The sequence below is a fragment of the Agelaius tricolor genome, unplaced genomic scaffold, assembly GCF_023055355.1.
Source record: "Agelaius tricolor isolate 1412-34295 unplaced genomic scaffold, bAgeTri1.0.p SCAF_28, whole genome shotgun sequence".
In the NCBI taxonomy this organism is placed as follows: Eukaryota; Metazoa; Chordata; class Aves; order Passeriformes; family Icteridae; genus Agelaius; species Agelaius tricolor.
The window spans coordinates 4744299-4763010 of NW_027269288.1; the positions used below are offsets into that span (position 1 = coordinate 4744299).

At 42.0% G+C, this 18712-nt stretch overlaps 3 protein-coding genes across 3 annotated transcripts; all 3 read left to right on the top strand.

Moving 5' to 3' along the window:
* Positions 1-571: 571 nt before the first annotated feature.
* On the top strand, positions 572-5289 carry LOC139600762 (arylacetamide deacetylase-like 4). The gene is made up of 4 exons (XM_071449194.1): positions 572-754; positions 1119-1335; positions 4136-4199; positions 4515-5289. The coding sequence occupies exons 1-4, from the start codon at positions 572-574 to the stop codon at positions 5287-5289; spliced, it is 1239 nt and encodes a 412-aa protein (XP_071305295.1).
* A 2294-nt stretch (positions 5290-7583) lies between these two features.
* On the top strand, positions 7584-12060 carry LOC139600547 (arylacetamide deacetylase-like 4). Its single transcript, XM_071448809.1, has 4 exons — positions 7584-7760; positions 9906-10122; positions 10500-10563; positions 11286-12060. Exons 1-4 carry the CDS (start codon positions 7584-7586, stop codon positions 12058-12060), a joined length of 1233 nt encoding a protein of 410 aa, XP_071304910.1.
* A 1303-nt stretch (positions 12061-13363) lies between these two features.
* LOC139600575 (arylacetamide deacetylase-like 4) lies at positions 13364-18395 on the top strand. Its single transcript, XM_071448858.1, has 4 exons — positions 13364-13540; positions 14714-14930; positions 16269-16332; positions 17621-18395. The coding sequence occupies exons 1-4, from the start codon at positions 13364-13366 to the stop codon at positions 18393-18395; spliced, it is 1233 nt and encodes a 410-aa protein (XP_071304959.1).
* The last annotated feature ends 317 nt before the right edge of the window (positions 18396-18712 follow it).

Consider the following 18712-nt stretch of genomic DNA (forward strand, 5'->3'; position numbering starts at 1 on the left):
ACACCTTTGTGTACATTCAGGTTTGCACTGATTTTAAACACACAGCAATTATATTCTTATTTAAACAAAAATAAAGCATGAATGTGTCAGTGCATTCCCCTATGAAACAGAGTTTAATAAAAATGTGGATTTGAGTATTTTTCTTCTCAGAGAAGTGTATATGTGCTTTGATGACAAATGCAAGTAGCCCCACATCACTAAAATTTAACACTGACAGGAGAAATGTCCATCCAAAATGAATCCACTACAAACCAAAAATACCATCTTCAAAACAAGGCCCCTCTGAATAATTATTTCTCCTTGTTAGTGAAAAGCTCATAGTATTAATCACTTCCTTATAGTTTGAATCCCACCTTTTGTAAAGGGTATAAAGAAAGCACACAGGTGTTGTGAATAATATCATTAGCAAAAGAAGGGTGGAGAAAATTGCATTACATTGCATTGCAACATTAATAAACATTTAATTTCTGCATATGAACTGAGCACTCAGTCTTCTGTGAGGACACCTTAGATGCACTTGAAAACAGAGCTTAACCCAGTTTTATAGCATTCACTCCTGTTTTGAAGTGAAATGGCATCTGTTTCTACAACTTTAGCAATTATAGGAATGTTTTTTATTTCTCCTGCTTTAATACCAGCACTGCTTTGTGGGGTTGTATTATATGATTTTTTCAAGACAGAACTGCCACCTGGAATTGAGCAACCTCTAAAGCTTCGTTTTTTCCACTCCTTGATGATCACAACCATGGTTGTGGTAAGTTAAATTTCTTAACCTGGGGATTTCACTTTTGCTTAGGTAGGATATTTGGGAGCAGGAGGAAAATGGCTTACTTAAGGGGAAAAAAAAGAAAAAAGCAATTCATGTTCCTGAAGCCTGTAAGCATTGATATATGAATCCAAAACATGGTAAATTAACTCATAAAATTAATATGACTAATCTTAAAAGCTTCTTTAGATTTTTCAGTCAAAGTGCAGCCACTTTATGCTGTTTCATATGGAAATATGAAACAAATACCTAGATGTATCCTGTATTGAACTGCATGTACATAGAATAATGCTGTCTGTTCAGAAACAAGCCAACATTACTCCTCTTCTTCCAAATTCTTTCTTTTCAACAGGGAAAGATTTTGGAGAAGCTGGGGATCTGCAATGATTTAACCATACTGAGAGCAGTGGTCAATGGGATACCTCCATGGAGAGATTCCAAACTGCTTATCAAAGATCTCACAGTAGATGAGGTGCCCTTGAGGATTTATCAGCCCAAAAGCCCACCCACTGGCAAAAGAAGAGGAATTCTCTATTTTCATGGAGGCGCTGGCACATTTGGGAGCATTAGTAAGAAATGGGCAAATTTTATTTTTCAAGTCAAATCCAAACCTTTACATTTCTGCCTTCAGGCATGTGTCAGGCAATGTCTGCCCTGTCCTCCCCAGTGTCATCAGTCTTTGCTCAGCACAAACTGGAAAGTATTTGTGGAATGCAAAGTCTCGTGGTAAAGGAGTCCCATGTCTGCCTCCTTTGGGCAAGAGACCTGTGATCCAGAAATCCCTCACCCTGCTCTCAGCTCTCAGTGAGGGAGGCTGCTCTACTAAGACTACCCTGTCTTACATAAAATTTATAATATGGGTCCAAGGAAGGATTTAAAAAAAAAATCTGTAAATAAATTCCCATTCATGCAAACAAGGAATCCAAATGAAGGAAAATATAAATAATGAAGGAGCAATTTGAGGAAGTTTGGTTTTTGTGGTGACATGGCAGAGGAGACTTGATTTCTTTTCCAGAAAGGGAGACAACCCTCATCTCAGCAGCTGGGAGTTCAGCTCCCTGAGCTCTGGATCTCCTTCTGAGCTGCTAAGGCTCCGAGTGCCATCTCTGCAAGCCAAGGCCCCTAACATGGAAATCTGAACTTCATTCCAGGGGTCAGGAGTGCAATTTGAGGGGTTTGAATCCTTTACTGTTTCAAAGGGTAGGTCTGCACTGTACTGGGCAGACTTGAATTTCCTGGCATCCTTCAGCCCCATGCAGGAGCCACAACATAACTGCTGTGCCATGGGTTCTCCTCTGCACAGATCACCTACCCTGCTGTACTCAGGGCACAGGAGCCTGGGGGGAGTGCCAGGCTCATGTCTAGAGCTAGTCTGGGTGGCAGTGAGCATTCCAGGGATGGCAGGCACTCTGTGATCTCAGGGACAGGTGAATTCCTTTCACTGGAAGGAAAAAACACAGCACAAGTGGCACAGTGAGTCCTTGTTCACGTGGCACAGCTTGACGTAACAGCCATACCTGGACACAGAGAGTGGGACCTGACCTTTGGCTTCAATTCCTTTTGGTGTTTGATAACAGGAAAACAACATGATGACAAGCTTTCAGAAGGCTTTGGGAATCTCCAGCCTAGGAAGGCTGAAGTCTGCAACCAGCAAATTAGCAGATGCTACACTGAAAAGAATCAGTGAACAGATAACTATGGCTTATCCCTCAAATAGATGTCATACTTCACAAATCCTAGAATTGTTGAATAGTTTGGGTGGAAGGGACCTTAAGTCTCATTCCAAGTCCCCACCATGGGCAGGGACACCTTCCACTATTCCCAGACTGCTCCAAGCCCTGTCCTACCTGGCCTTGAACATTTCCAGGGATGGGGCAGCCACAGCTGCTCTGGGCATCCTGAGCCAGGGCCTCACCACCCTCACAGGGAAGAATTTCTTCCTAATATCTAATCTAAACCCATTCTTTATCAGTTTCATCAATTTAAGTTTTTTGAGTCAGCAAATACATGAATAAAGGAGACTGAGTTGCTAAAACCCACTTTGATTTCCAGAAGAGTCTCCTGAAGAGGCTACACACCCATCACACAAGAGGGAAGGTCTTTAATTTGGATTACAGCTGATTGAAAGACAGAAAAAGATGGGTTATGGGAAGTCTCTGTGAGATTCCCATAAGGAGATCTGTACTGGGAGCAGTGCTAATCAATTTATTCAATTGATTTATTCAAACAGGGTGATGTGGTATTAAATCCTTTGAGGGTCATAAATGGATGGCTGAAAAACTGCAGAATGTCTTTATGACAGCAGAGGATCAGACAATGAAATGACAGGAGAAAAGGCATGTAGAGAAGTCAAACAGATGAACAGAGCATTCTGACCTTATAAATGAAGCAATGGACTCCAAGCAGGAGCAGGAAGGAGCTCTTGGGACTATGGTAGGAAGTTACCTGAAATTCTTTACATAGTGCACAGTAGCAGTCAAAAAGCAAACAAAAGGCTAGCAATTATTAGTAGGAAAGGAAAGACAAAACAGGAAACTTTTTTATGCCACTGTAATAAATCCATGGTGTATCTAAATACAGTATAGAACTTACAGTTCTGTTTCCCACTCCTCAAAAATGATAAAGCAGTACTGGAAAGACTTGGAGAGGCTGCCTAGGTGAGAAAAGTGCTTCTGTGCAGAGAATATGTGAATGAACTATGACTCTTCAGGCTGCAAAAGGTGCATAAGGACAGATTCACAAAGTGACTACAAAATCATGAGAAGCAAGAGACGTTAAACAGGGAAGGATTTATCCACCATTTCTTACAGTACAAGAATTCCACCGTGCGGAAGCAGTGAATGCCAGGTACAAAAGGAGCAACTAGAAATGGCTCTTCACACCTTTATAAGCAAGTGAGAGAGCTCCTCCCTGCACAAAGCTGTTATGGTTAAGGTTAAAATCATGGGCTTAACAAGTGGTTTGGGTAATTCACAGAAGAAATGCTCATCGAGGGCATTAGGTATAGAGAACAGCCTCTGTCTCAAAGGAGCACCCTGAGCCTCAGATTCCTGTATGCTCCTTACTCCTGTTTGTCCTCAGCTTACACTCTCCTGAGACACCTTCTGTTGACCACCAAGGGAGAGGTGAGACCACATCAGACAGATTTCTGGGTTTCCCCAGTATCACCATCCTCACATGCTTGTGTGATGCCCTGAGAGCCACTGGCCAACAGAAAATGGACTAATGTGTAAAGACCACATTCCATAACACAAGCTCCTTATCAGTCTCGCAGTGCCTTCCACGCAGCACATGTTCAGGGATCTGTATTTTCATTTCAAAAGGATATTTGATTTTCAAATCATAATTTCTGCTGAACTTTCTCTCTAGGAGCCTTTGAAAGAGTATGCCGCTATATGGCCAAAAAATGCAACTCAGTGGTTGTGTCTGTTGGGTAAGTGCTGTTTTGGCATAGAATTATTTATGGGAATACAGCTCTCAGTTGAAACTCTTCTGAAAAATATGCTGAAAATATTTACTGTTTTAGATCTCATCCCTATTTTTCACTTAAACTTTTCATTTAATTTAGAAATGTGCTTATAGGCAAAGTATTCTAAAACAGCTGTTGCATCATTAGTTTGGCCTTCCAATCTACATTTGTTAAACCCAAATATAATCTTTAAAATTAAAAAAATAAAGTCTGCATAACTACCACAGCAACTGCAAACAACACAAACTGAATGCTTGTAACCCCACTTTGACCTTTCAGGTACCGTCTGGCTCCTGAACATCCCTACCCAGGGCAATATTTTGACTGTCTCAATGCCACCTTATACTTCATGAGGAATTTAGAAGAGTATCACGTGGATCCTGGTCTCATCATCATCAGTGGTGACAGCTGTGGGGCTAATTTTGCTACAGTTATTTGCCAAATACTGCTGAATGATAGAGATCTGCCAAGAGTGCGTGCTCAGGTCCTGCTTTACCCAGGGCTCCAGGGGCTGGATTTCCACTTGCCCTCCTACCAGCAGAACGCTTTTGTCCCCATATTGTCCCGGAAGCTGATCATCTACTTCTGTTTTCGTTACCTTAACAAAAAACCCACATTTTGGAAAGATGTTCTACAAAACTGCCATGTTCCTGATAGTATGAGACAACGGTATAAGAAATGGGTAAGTGCTGACCTTATTCCTGATGAATTTAAGGTTAGGGGCTACATACCACCAAAACCTGCATCATATAAACCTGAAGTCCACGAAGCTATCAAAGAAATTTTAGAACTAACATTTTCCCCACTATTAGCTGAAGATTCCATTATTTGTCAGCTCCCTGAGTCCTTGATTGTGACCTGTGAGTTTGATGTGTTGAGGGATGATGGTCTGTTATACAAGAGGAGACTAGAGGAAAATGGTGTTCCAGTGACCTGGTATCATTGTGAGAATGGCTTCCATGGAATTTTAGCCTTTTTTGGCTATGGGATTTTTTCCTTTTTATCTGGAAATAAGATCATGGACAGTATTGTGAATTATATAAACAGTTTATAGAAGTATTTTTCAGAAGAAAGATGCAAGTCATGCCGTATCTCTATGAATTTATACTTGGCAAGAGATATAAACACCTTTGATTTATGGTTTGGATTCTGACTGCATTTTGTGGTTTCTGATTTCTGCTTCTGTAGTGACTCTCAAACAAATGTTAAGATTATTTGAACTTTCTAGTCCAAATAATAATAATAAATATTCTAGAAAATATTCTTGTAAAAACACACCAATAAGACCGACATGAAAAAGGCAAGGCATCCTGTTTCACTAAAACTACAGCAATTCCAGTATCCTTGCATGGCTGGCACAAACTGAAGGCAAGAGACAAGAATCTCCATGAAGATACAGCCCAGAAATGCTGAAGACAACAACTGAGGTCTGCTTTGGCCCTTGTGACAGACAGGAGGTATTGATGGTATCAGGTGGAGAACTCAGCTACTGTGAAGTCTTACAGCAGATACTGAAATTGCAGCCATGAATTTAATTTCCAGGTTTAGTCTCTACAAAAACTACACTGCTCCAGAAACAGGGAAGTCAAAAGGAAGGCTCCTGTCTGGAGCAGAAATCCTAAACTGGCACTAGCATGAGTTTGATTTTGTTTGGGATCTGAGAAATGATGTTTCATTTTGGAACTTCATTCTCAAACTGCAATCTCTGAACTTCAATGAGTGTGTGGATGTCAGAGAAGTGCAGAGATGAGACTTTTCCATTATCCTTTTCTTCTTTCAAGATTATCTTATGCTCAAGCCTACCTGTTCTGCTGTGTTGAAAAAAATCTGAAAATCATGTAAAGAAGGCAGAGAAGCACAATTGTATCTATATTATCACTGTAATGTTATGGTGATTCTGTGATGCTTTCAACAACACAAAATAAAAAAACCTGCACTGCAAATATTTCTGTTATAAGAGTGAGAGTTACATTTACTAAACACATGAGTGAGAGTTACATTTGCTAAACACATACTGACTAATGAACAGAACTGAAACCCCCCTCCTGTGGTGAAAGGAAGAACACAACACAGACAAGCAGAGACCACAATCCTGCTGCTTTTACCTGGTCACATCTATGATGTGGTCACATAATTAACCTACCAAACAACTGGATAGAACCACACAACTGTGAAAACACAATACAAACTGAAAATCCACAAACACTGCTGGATGAATTTTTTTTTTTTTTTTTTCAAATTTGGGCTTTTGCTGATTTTTGAAACAAGATTTCCTTCTACTTCAGAATATTTTCTTTATTTTATGATGACCATGTGCCCTATTAAAAACATTCAACTTCACACTAGAGAAACAATATGAAACTAAATTTTGATAAAGTTTTGTAACTAAAATAACATGGTACTTTCCCCCTATCACTTATAATTTGACTTTACAACAACACATAAAAAAAACCCCAAGTCCCCACATTGCTACCTAATAAGTTTAGATTTTTTACCTCTTTTCTTTCCCCGTGAATTTGCAATTTAAATGTTCTGACAACCTAGTTGTTTGAAGAGTTGCTGGCTTAGATTCACAATTAATTTATTTGCATCATTTAAAATACACCTCCTCCACATTAGCACAATCCTACTCCTCAGCAAGAACCAGATAAAGCAGTTTGATTCAGAACTCTATTCACTGCTTATCTGAAGTCATTCTCAGCTGTATTTGTTGCACGTAGAGTTACTGAAAGTTACCTGCAACGGGGTCACCTAATTATGAAGCTAAAGTCAACCTGTGCCTCCTGTGGCTTTTTAAAAGCATGTTCTTCTGTTAGAAGAGAGCACAAATACTAAAAAGAACTGAAATTTGGGTAAACACAGAATTTTCTAATGCACCTTTCCAAAGAGCACTGGTGACAACCCCTTTGGCCCTTTTGAGGGACAATCATCACATGCAGGTTCCCTACTCCTGAGGAACCTCTTCAGATGGGTGTTTTATAGTGCCACAAACTCAAAGCACACAAATGTCCTCTGTCCATCTTCCACCTCCAACTAATTTAATACTAATGCTGTTCATTCCTAACACTCTTCTCCCAGCTAAGTACTGGTTTCTTGCAAAAATTCCAAAATGCTGCTGGCATAGATCTACTAACAAATCAAGGACTTTGACCAACTTATCTTTAGTGAGATTACAGGAATGGGGGGGGGGGGGAAAGAAAGTGGGAGAGGGAAAGATACCTGCTAGTGTATTTGTGAAAGGGAGGAGAAAGGTTTTTACTGGAGCAAACAAAGAATCAGGAAGTAACAAGACAAATATATATTGGAAAGTCAAATCAAAGACATCTCAGATCACTGCACTTCAGCAAAATGGCAATTGTACTCACAGTGCTGGTGTTATTCTTAGCTGGTTTTCTTGCTGCATTTATATTGTTGGTCATAGGGGCAATTAATTTTGATTTTTCCAACTCAGAAATTCCTCCTGGAGTGACTCAGCCTGCAAAGCTCCGAATCATTCATATAATTTTAATATGCACAGCTGTGGTGGTAAGTGAACCTGGGGTGATTTTGGGGGGAAGAACAGAGAACCTGTAGATTTTAAACTTACTACTGTGCTAGCAGCCTGCATGGCATTATGTTCTAGAGAGGAGAGCAGGGCATTGCTGTCATGCTGCATGTTTTATTGAGCTGAGTGGTGCTAAAGAAACTTTTGCCAGAGTTCTGACACTGCACTGCTCTAATCCAGTCCTGCCCAGCTCTACCTGAGGCGGTACCTAAATGCTGCCTTAACACCAGAGTGTGAAAGTCTGACTGTGCTTCTGCCCTGACTCCAGCTGACCTAGAAATCATTGGATTTATAATGTTTATCCATGTTGGATCATTTGTATTTCCATTCTTGGCTCAGACTATACCAGGTGTCTCTGGCCTGTGCTTTCCAGCTTTTCGTGGACATGGGGATGAGAATTCTGTATTTATTTTGAATGTGAAGTGAGAAGCTGAACATTTCAGAATTGGCTTTGGGAAGGAAAAGTTTCTGTCACACAAGTGACAAAATTAGGTAACATTGCTCAAGAGGAGCTGAAGGAATTCTTCTGCCCAAAGCACATTTATATAACTCCTGCAGCAGCTAAGCAGGATTATTTAATGGAATGAGGGGCTCTGAGCAGCCCAGCCTCTCCAGGTGAAGCAGCCTGTAAAATATGTGGGAAGGTAATCAGTCTCCAAGAGCTGCACTCAACATCTGGTGAGCTCTGCTGACAGAGGAGCTCACTGAATCACAGCTATTTCTATGTAATGATAGGTGATGCTCTGATGAGACATGGCATTAGACAGGAGGTAACAGAGGTTGTGCATATATTTACTAAATTCATTTAATAGAATATCTGCAAAGAGATACAAGCTATTTAAAATTTAAATAGCAAAACAAAGAGGAAAAATTTCTCTGTCATAAATATTCTAGATTATGGTCAACCATAGTAAAGAATTCCAGATATATATATTCTAATGTTTTGGCTGCACAGAAGTTGTAATTAGAAAGAGATGACATCACTTAAGCAGCTGGAAAAGCCAGTTCTTTTTTAATCATCAATCCACTGCCCACCATAAACCAGCATTGTATGCTGCAATGTAAGCAACACAGGGTGAAAGAAAACAAACAAGTTCAATGTAAAAGTAAAAATATCCTTGGTATTGTTCCATTCCTGCTTGGAAAATAGCAAATATAAAAGAATAGATCATTTTATCATACAACTGGAGACACTAAGACTAGTTTCTGTAAAAAATTAAAATCAATACATTGCAAAATGTCTTAGTTTCTTCAAGAAATCTTTCCTCAAGATCAGGCATGGAGAATATTAATAAAATATCTGGAATCGCTGAAAAAAAAAAGGCTTTTTGTAGATAAATATATTGAGAGTTATGACACTACTGACAATCCATGCAAATGTGGCTGGCTAATAAGAAATATTCATAACAGAATCTTGAGTAATATGAACTTGATCCAAATATTCCTAAGGACCAAAGTACTGACTGGCATGGCTGAACAATGCATTTCAAAACAGAGGATATGCCTTTCATTTATGCAAAGTTATGTTGGAGCACTAGCTCTGATTTGTATTCATTTTCTGGTACCTGGCATGAATATCCCTGTGGCACAGAGAATGAACAGAAGTTCATTCCTACTAAATATGTCAGGATCTTCTTGTCAGTGCATGGCACACATCAGTGAGACTTAGGAAATGCATCAAAAAGCAATTATCAAACTTATTCTTAACTCAGTCAACTCTACTTTGGGCAAGCGTCTGTACTATGAAAATCAGCACCAGAATGATCATCTTTTGTTATGTTTTCACATCATTGGGGGGGAGGATAGAATAACCAGTGAAAACCAAACTTGCTTTCAATGTTGGGTAAAGAACCTGCTGAGGAAGCAGAGGATCCTATCTCCCCAGTCTGTTAATGTTGCACTGTTTGGGGTTCTGTTCTTCGTTCATGTAACTCTCTCATAACCCCTCCTGATGCTGCTGTAACTTGTTCAGTTTTCTCCTCTACCTGTACAATACTCCATTAGTTTATTACTGCCCTAAAAACACCTGACTTAGGCACTGTGAGTTCACTGTCCACACAGTTCCTTTCCTTTGGAAAACACAGGGTCTCTTGAGTGAGCTCTCTGTTCTCTTTGCCTTTGAACAGGGGAAGATTTTGGAAAACTTTGGCATCTGCACTCAGGTGAGCTTTGTGCGGTACGTGCAAGGAAGAAAAACCCTGGGGGCAGACCCAAAGCTCTTCATCAAGGATCTGTGGTTTGAGAAAGTGCCTGTAAGGATTTACCAGCCTAAGGCTCCATCTGCCAGCCAAAGGAGAGGAGTTTTATTTTTTCATGGAGGAGGATGGGTATTTGGAAGTATTGGTAAGATATCTACCACAAATATTTCACTTAAAGAAATACATACTTCATAAAAAGTAAAGTTGGTTGTTTCTTGATCTGTAGCAGTTGCAAACTTTGAATATAACCACAGGTTCAATCTCATAATTCTTGCTGCCAGAAGAAGGCATCTGCCATGGATCATATGATTTTTCTTACAGGAAAATGATATGAGGGGAAAAAATACTGAAATAGGAGGATGAGAAGGTATAAAAGAACTGAGGAGTTTTGTAGGAAACAGCAGGGAAAAGTAGAAAGCATTTCCTTCTTGCAATTCTTTGATTTCTCCAATAGATAACATCTCTTCTCTGGAGAGAAAATGCACCCCAAACTAAACCCAAACCCCACCAAATCTCTTTCAGAGACCCACGAAGAGCTGTGCCGCTTTATTGCCAGAGAAAGTGAATCTGTGGTTGTATCTGTGGGGTGAGTTTTTGCTCCTGCTGATTCTGAGAGATTATTTCCTACAGTGTAAATATCACCTCCTGTCCCCTCAGCCATAGCAACAATCTCCCTCAGAGAAATGTCTGTGGGGGACTTCTCAAGTATGTGATTTACAACTTCATTTGCTGTTTGGAGACACTGAAAACTCACTTGGGCTGTTTTCACTGTCTGATTACATCACAAATTACAATTTGGGATATCTAGCTGGAAAATGAAGTTTTGAACCAATATTTTCAAATTCCAAATTCAAAACTGATTGTAAACAGATTGTAAGCTATGTGATCTCCTTAACACTTATTCAAGGAAGGCCTGCTTGATGCTTAGAGAAGCACAGTGTGAATGACAAGCTAATACATTATCAAAATACTGGCATAATAGTTCAGATAACAAGGATATGTAACAAAGATACAAACCAGAAGTCTTTTGTGTCCAACCTATTAAAAACTATTAAAAACTGAAGCAGAAAGTAACTAAATGATTTTCAATAAAACCTACATTTGTTGTTAAAGACCTAAGAGACATCATAAACAGATTATATCATAACAAAATAATCTGCACCACCTAATCTTATTGATGGCAATCCTATGGAGAGGAGACAAGTAAAACCCTGCAGAAATCAGGGCGCTCCTGGTTGCAGGAACCAGGACTTCAGCAATCATTTAAAACTCATAATTCCTTCTGTTACACTTGTCCCTGTGTCCCAGGTACCGTTTGGCCCCTGAGCACAAATACCCCGCTGCCTACGAGGACTGTCTGAGCGCCAGCCAGCACTTCCTGCAGCACCTGCAGCACTACGGCGTGGATCCTGCCCGGGTCACTGTCTGTGGGGACAGTGCTGGGGGCAACCTGGCAGCTGCTGTCAGCCAGACCCTGGCAGGCAGGTCAGACCTGCCCAGGCTCCGTGCTCAGATCCTCATCTACCCAGGCCTTCAGGCCCTGGACTTCAATTTACCATCCTACCAACAGAATCGGGGAGTCCCTCTGCTCTTCCGGGAACGAGCTGCTTTCTACATGTTGCAGTATCTGAATGGAAATGCAACAAAGCTGGAAGAGGTCTTGGAAGGTTCCCATATTCCTCCAGATATTAAATTAAAATATCAAAAGTGGGTGAGTCCAGACAACATCCCTAAGGAATTTAAGGTCAGAGGCTACAAACCACGTGTGCTACTTGACTGCACGACTGAAGTTTTTGAGACAGTGAAGAGATTCTGTGAGCCCACACTGTGCCCACTGCTGGCTGAAGACACAATCATCCAGCAGCTGCCAGAATCTTTCATCCTGACCTGCGAGTACGACGTGCTGAGGGACGATGGCTTGTTGTACAAGAAGAGGCTGGAGGACAATGGGGTTCAAGTGACCTGGTACCACCTTGAGGATGGATTCCATGGGATCATAAACTCATTTAATAGTGGCTGGTTGTCATTTCCAGCAGGAAAAAGGGGCCTTGACAGCATTGTGAATTTTCTAAGAAGCTTATAGAAACATTTTTCTTTGTTTCTGTAAGAACTGCCAAATTTCTGTGGTCTTTTATGCTTCTAAATTCCATATAAGATGTTCATATAGGACAATTTATTAATAAGCATTTATGCCAGTGTGATCACCATAAAAGACATTTCAAGAATAGTTTCTTTTAGTGCTGTTTGAAGTAGTCCATGTGCAGTCTGCCTATTTTCATCATCTGTTTGGACTAGACACTTGTCCAGTACAAGTGCTGCTCTCTCAGTACATAGAAAAGATGCAGTAAAATTTTAAGCCAATATCTGGTCTGACCTGGTTTATTCAATTACAGTCAATGATTTCATTCTTCCTAGAAGTGTGTGTTTTGGCAAAGGAGAAAGACACTGACACTACAGTGCTACAATGCACAGCCTGTACTCTCTGCTACATACAGCACCTGAGGTTAAGAGTCCCAGTTTGAAGAAGATGTCTGTTGGCTAGGTAACCAGTATTTTATACTCAAAAAAATGAAGTCACATTAGCTAACTTGCCTTTTAGAAATGCAACTGTTCCCAACAGAAATACTCCATTGACAGCTTTGTTTAAGTTACAATGGGAATTGTAATGGGAAAAATGCTTTAAGTGTTTTCTTATGTTTATCAAACATACATGCATGCTGAAAAACTTGTTCTTGTGCTTGAATAGATTCCTAGAATCACAGAATGGTTTGGGTAAGAAGGAACATTAAAGCTCATCTCATTCCAAAGGGACACCTGGTCTAGCCAAGGCTGCTTCAAGCCTCAAATAATCTAACAACAATATAGGACTGATGCATTCACTTTTGCAGAGCCTGTTACTTACCTTTTGCCCCCCAACCCTCCCTTCTTCCCATTTTCTTTTCTAGAAGTCCCTGTTAAAGGTATGTATTCCAAACCATGTAAAGCATGCCCACGATGCAGGAAGTGAATGTCCTGGCTGCAGATCAGCTGCAAGGGATATTTTAATCTCCACATTCACTGGCTCTCTGTCATAGACTAGAACTTCATTCAGGAATCAGCTGCAGTCTCTGAGCATTCACTGTTATCATCCGCAATCCAAGAATTCCGTATTTAATACCAGACCCTTTATCAGTCCCACAATTACCATAAAGATAAACAGGAAATTAAACACATTGACTCTTCTCCAATGTGATACCTGCTGGCACATTGCAAAACATTTCCAAGGACTTTAAAGTGAGCAACATCTGAGAGATCTCTTGCAACTGGGACTGCTCCAGGCCTTGCTGTTACCTGAAAAAGCCAATTCAAAGATAGGTGTGAAGACACATCACCTCTGGACACATGAAATGGCATTTTTTTATCTAGTGCCAGTGATACTGCTAGTGATTTTTGTTGCTTCATTCATATCAGCAATCATAAGAACAATTCAAACTGAGTATGCCAATTGCAGCATCCCTCCTGGAGTGAACAATCCCGGAAAACTTCGACTTATTGTTGCTGTTTTGATTGTTACATCTACTCTGGTGAGTAACTCTGCTGCAACTTCTGTGAGAAACCTTGTTAGATGTTAATTTCATTCTACGTGAATTAAATTAGTTGTTAGATGTTGTTAGATGTTAATTTCATTCTACGTGTAAATATCAGAATCCTGCCAGCTCTATCAAGGCTTAAATGATGGCTTTTCTCTTCTGGGGGCTGACTTGAGAGGACAGTATTTGGAAAATGATTTCTGTTAGACCTCAGTCAGATTTTCCCTATTATGTAAGGATTAAGTCAACCATTAGAGCCCAAGCTTTATCAGCTGAGCTTCCCTAATTAAATTTAAAATTAAATATTTATAAAAAGTGAGATTGTTTTGATTTCCACTTTAGCTAAGCACACATGATGTTCTTAGGCCATTCTTGGGACTTTCCAGCAACGTGGGAGGCTGGGTAATGGAAGTACCAGTAATGGGAGACTGGATGCTTTTAAAGGAGACAAACCCAGAAACCCCAGAAACTTTAGAGGGATGAGAGACACTTGGGAGCACTGGCAAGGCCTCCCTCAGCAGGAGCCCCTTCACCAAACACCCATCACTCTCCAGGAGCCCCATCACCAATTCCCTTCACTCTCAAGGAGCCCCTTCACCAACCACCCTTCACTCTCCAGGAGCCCCTTCACCAACCACCCTTCACTCTCCAGGAGCCCCTTCACCAATTTCCATTGCTCTCCAGGAGCCCCTTCACCAAACACCCTTCACTCTTAAGGAGCCCCTTCACCAATTCCCTTCCCTCTCAAGGAGCCCCATACCAACCACCCTTCACTCTCCAGGAGCCCCGACACCAATTCCCCTCACCAGGTGTCCCTTCAATGAGTGTCCCTCACCAGCTGCCCCTCACTATTTGCCTGTCACCAGTTGCCACTCTCCAATTGCCCTTCTCCAGGTGCCCCTCACCAGCTGCCCCTCACCAGCTGCTCCTCACACGGTTCTCCCTTTTCCTGGTGCCCCTCACCATTTGCCCCTCAGCATCTGCCCCTCACCATTTGCCCCTCACCAGTTGCCCTTCTCCAGTTGCCCTTCTCCAGCTGCCCCTCACCGGCTGCCCCTCACACTGTTCTCCCTTCTCCTGCTTCCCCCTCCCCGGCTGCCCCCTCAGGGCTGTCCGTGCGCGTTCTCCCCTCATCTCACCCTGGCTATCCTCGCTCTCTCCTAACAGGGCAGGATTTTTGAGAAGATAGAGCTGTGCAGCAGCCTGGCCATCAAGCGCCTCGTGTTCTCCGGGCGGAGGCCGGCCCCGGCCCCGGGGGTGCGGCAGGAGGAGGCGCGGCTCGGGCGGGTGCCCGTGCGGCTGTACCGGCCCCGCGGGCCCTCCGCGCACCCGCGGCCGGCCGTGCTGCTGTTCCACGGCGGCGGCTGGATCTGCTGCAGCCTCGGTACGGCCCCAGCCCGGCTCTGCCGCCGGCCCACTGTCCCTGTTAGCCAGGCGGCCATTGCTTTAGTGTACGCCGTGCGTTTGTGGCCGACAGAATTCCGGCCTCAACACTGACGCTGATGCAAAACTTTTTCGCTGGTTTACATACTTTCAGCAAGCAAAGATATTGATGTCCGTTTGTTCTAAATTACTTAATTCTCTTTCATGAATTGGTATTCTGTCCTCTTTAGTCTTTTTATTGTATTTTCCCTCTGGTAGGGATTTTCCAACATATTCTTGTTAGCTGCTGCTTCAGCTGGATCTGCTGCAGCTTCGGTACAGCCCGGGCCCAGCTCCGCCACCTCAGCACCCTGGCACTGTCCCTGTTAGCCAGGAGGGCGTTGCTTTAGCATAAATTACTTAATTCTCTTTCATGAATTGGTATTCTGTCTTCTTTAGTCTTTTTAGTGTATTTTTCCTCTGGTAGGGATTTTCCAACATAGTTCTGTTAGCTGCTGCTTCGTCTGGATCTGCTGCAGCCTCGGTACGGCCCCGGGCCCGACTCCGCTGCCGGCCCACTGTCCCCGTTAGCCAGGCGGGCGTTGCTTTAGCAAAAACTACTTAATTCTCTTTCATGAATTGGTATTCTATCATTTTTAGTCTTTTTAGTGTATTTTTCCACTGGTAGGGATTTTTTGTTAGCTGGTGCTTCAGCTGGATCCGTTGCAGCCTCAGTACAGCCCGGGCCCACCTCCGCCGCCACAGCACCCCGGCACTGTCCCTGTTAGCCAGGCGGGCGTTGCTTTAGCATAAATGACTTAATTCTCTTTCGTGAATTGGTATTCTGTCCTCTTTAGTCTTTTTAGTGTATTTTCCCTCTGGTAGGGATTTTCCAACATACTTTTGTTAGCTGCTGCCTTATGTTCTGGTTTCTATGAAATGGCCTTGTAGTCCATAAATTCTGCCCTTCTTGTATCCAATTTCAACAATACATACCCTCTCCCAGACCTTGTTCTTTGAAGCATATCAAGGTTAGTTCGGCAAAACTTTCAAAAGCTTCAGTGGTTTTCCCAATCAAGTCAACAATGATAGTTTGTATAAAGAAAGTTAGCTACATGCTGCCTAAAAGTGATTTAAGATAGCACACTGCTTATAATTAATATACTGGTTATGATTAATTGAAACAATAATTTAAAATTTATTAGAAAAGTTATATAACCTCCAGCTGCTGGAAGGCTGAACTCTGGCTGGGCTTTCCCATCCAGCGCTGCAAAGGGAGGTGGCAGCAGGGGGAGAGGGGAGAGGGATGAAGGGAACTGGACCATTTGTGGGCAGTAAAGCATCCTTTGATGTGTTTCAGATTCCCATGAAAGGATCTGCCAGTACATTGCCGAGGAGAGCGGCGCGCTGGTGGTGTCTGTGGGGTGAGTTAAGCCAGCTGCCCCAGAGAAGCCTTTTTGCCTCTTGCTACCCCTCAGCACTGCAGGGATGTGCAACTGGTGGGAATGCTCCTCATCAGGACCTGGACACCATGATCCTCATGGGTCCCTTCCAAGTCAGCATTTTCTATGATTTTCCCAGGATCCCAGGTGTCCAGACAGAATTGCAATGTGGCTGTTTGTTTTTCATTTCTCTCCCTGCTGCATCAGCTAACAGTGCAGACACAGCCCACAGTAAGGTCCATGTGTGTCCCAACATGCTGGCAGCACACAAAACCAAGGAATGCTTTCCAGAAGAGAGTTCTAATGTGTTGAGAAATGACTAATAAACTGACTCGGAAGGTGACAAACCATTTAAATAGGTGTAATTACTTTGTGAAATTCAAGGAACTTTCTAACAGTGAGAATCAAATGCTAGTAAGTAATAATACTACTAATTAGTACTATCAATACCAGTAATACTGAAAAATATAACTGTCCCAGTTATTTAAATAAAGAAAAAATAATTATAGAAATGAAATATCCTAAGAAACAGTGAGGTTAAATTGATTAAATTAGTTATTCCACAAACCAGAAGCAGTCTACACTAGAAGAAAAAAATGAAGGTACATCACTTAATTTGTGATCAGGGCTGCTCTCAGAATATCCCTACCACACTATGTTCTTGCAGCCCCATCCTATGGCTCTCACTTCTCTGTGATTACTCACTGGACAAATATATGTTTAATGGATTAAAATACCTTCATGAGATTTTTTTTTCTGAGGGAAAAATTAGTGCAACACAGGGAGAGCCAGGATGCTGTAGAAATTTTGTATTTACACTTACGACATTTCCTTCAGTTACTTTTGTATGGTGGTGTTCGCAGGGGTCTTAGGATGAGGGAAGAGATGAGAATCTTGACTTTATGTTTCAGAAGGCTGATTTATTATTTTACCATATATATTATATTTTAAAAAATGATATACTAAAACTATACTAAAAGAATAGAAGAAAGGATTTCATCAGAAGGTTTGAAAGGAAAGGAATGGAATGACAATAAAATCTTGTGACTGACCAGAGAGTCTGAGACAGCTGAACTGTGATTGGCCAGTAATTAAAAACAACTACATGAAACCAATCAAAGATGCACCTGTTGCACTTCACAGACGCAGATAATTATTGTTTACATTTCGTTTCTGAGGCTTCTCAGCTTCTTAGGAGAAAAGATCTTAGCAAAAGGATTTTTCATAAAATACGTCTGTGACACTTTTGCTGTTTCTGTTCGTGTCCCAGGTACCGTTTGGCCCCTGAGCACAAATACCCCGCTGCCTACGAGGACTGTCTGAGCGCCAGCCAGCACTTCCTGCAGCACCTGCAGCACTACGGCGTGGATCCTGCCCGGGTCACTGTCTGTGGGGACAGTGCTGGGGGCAACCTGGCAGCTGCTGTCAGCCAGACCCTGGCAGGCAGGTCAGACCTGCCCAGGCTCCGTGCTCAGATCCTCATCTACCCAGGCCTTCAGGCCCTGGACTTCAATTTACCATCCTACCAACAGAATCGGGGAGTCCCTCTGCTGTTCCAGGAACGAGCTGTTTACTATTCTTTGCAGTATGTACAAGGGGACACATCAAATCTGGAAGAGGTCTTGGAGGGCTCTCATATTCCCCCAGACATGAGGCTGAAGTATCAAAAGTGGGTGAGTCCAGACATCATCCCTGAGGAATTTAAGGTCAGAGGCTACAAACCACACAAGCCCTCTGAGTTCAAGCCTGGAGTTTTTGAGAAAGTGAAAAGGCTCCGTGAGCCCACGCTATGCCCACTGCTGGCTGAAGACACAATCATCCAGCAGCTGCCAGAATCTTTCATCCTGACCTGCGAGTACGACGTGCTGAGGGACGATGGCTTGTTGTACAAGAAGAGGCTGGAGGACAATGGGGTTCGAGTGACCTGGTACCACCTTGAGGATGGATTCCATGGGATCATAAACTTATTTGATTATTGTGGTTTGTCATTTCCATCTGGGAAAAGTGGATTGGACAGGGTTGTTGAATTTATAAAAGGCTTGTGAAAAGAACTCTCCCTCTTTATGCTTCTCCCACTAATGACTCTGCTTAGGCTCTCGCACTTCAGGTAGTGCTGCTCTGTAAGAATGTGACACCTTTTGATGTGTAAAATACTATTTCTAAGATCCATGAACTTCAAATTAACACAGATCTTTTCCTTGTGAGTCTTCTGACAGTTCAATCTTTTGACAGTACATTTTTTTCTATGTGCTGTGTTTTTTTTTCAAATTGGCATCTGATTGATTCCTTGTCTTTAATTACTAAATTATTTACTTCGATACAAATAATCTATGTGAAATGATTTGGATTAAATGTCGTTCAC

Bases quoted from the DNA above. Each gene is read 5' to 3' on its own strand.
- LOC139600762 (XM_071449194.1), top strand. From the start codon at position 572: ATGGCATCTGTTTCTACAACTTTAGCAATTATAGGAATGTTTTTTATT. The intron at 755-1,118 runs GTAAGTTAAATT...TCTTTTCAACAG, and splicing joins TGATCACAACCATGGTTGTG to GGAAAGATTTTGGAGAAGCT. The intron at 1,336-4,135 runs GTAAGAAATGGG...CTTTCTCTCTAG, and splicing joins TGGCACATTTGGGAGCATTA to GAGCCTTTGAAAGAGTATGC.
- LOC139600547 (XM_071448809.1), top strand. From the start codon at position 7,584: ATGGCAATTGTACTCACAGTGCTGGTGTTATTCTTAGCTGGTTTTCTT. The intron at 10,123-10,499 runs GTAAGATATCTA...AATCTCTTTCAG, and splicing joins ATGGGTATTTGGAAGTATTG to AGACCCACGAAGAGCTGTGC. The intron at 10,564-11,285 runs GTGAGTTTTTGC...CCTGTGTCCCAG, and splicing joins TCTGTGGTTGTATCTGTGGG to GTACCGTTTGGCCCCTGAGC.
- LOC139600575 (XM_071448858.1), top strand. From the start codon at position 13,364: ATGGCATTTTTTTATCTAGTGCCAGTGATACTGCTAGTGATTTTTGTT. The intron at 14,931-16,268 runs GTACGGCCCCAG...GATGTGTTTCAG, and splicing joins CTGGATCTGCTGCAGCCTCG to ATTCCCATGAAAGGATCTGC. The intron at 16,333-17,620 runs GTGAGTTAAGCC...TTCGTGTCCCAG, and splicing joins GCGCTGGTGGTGTCTGTGGG to GTACCGTTTGGCCCCTGAGC.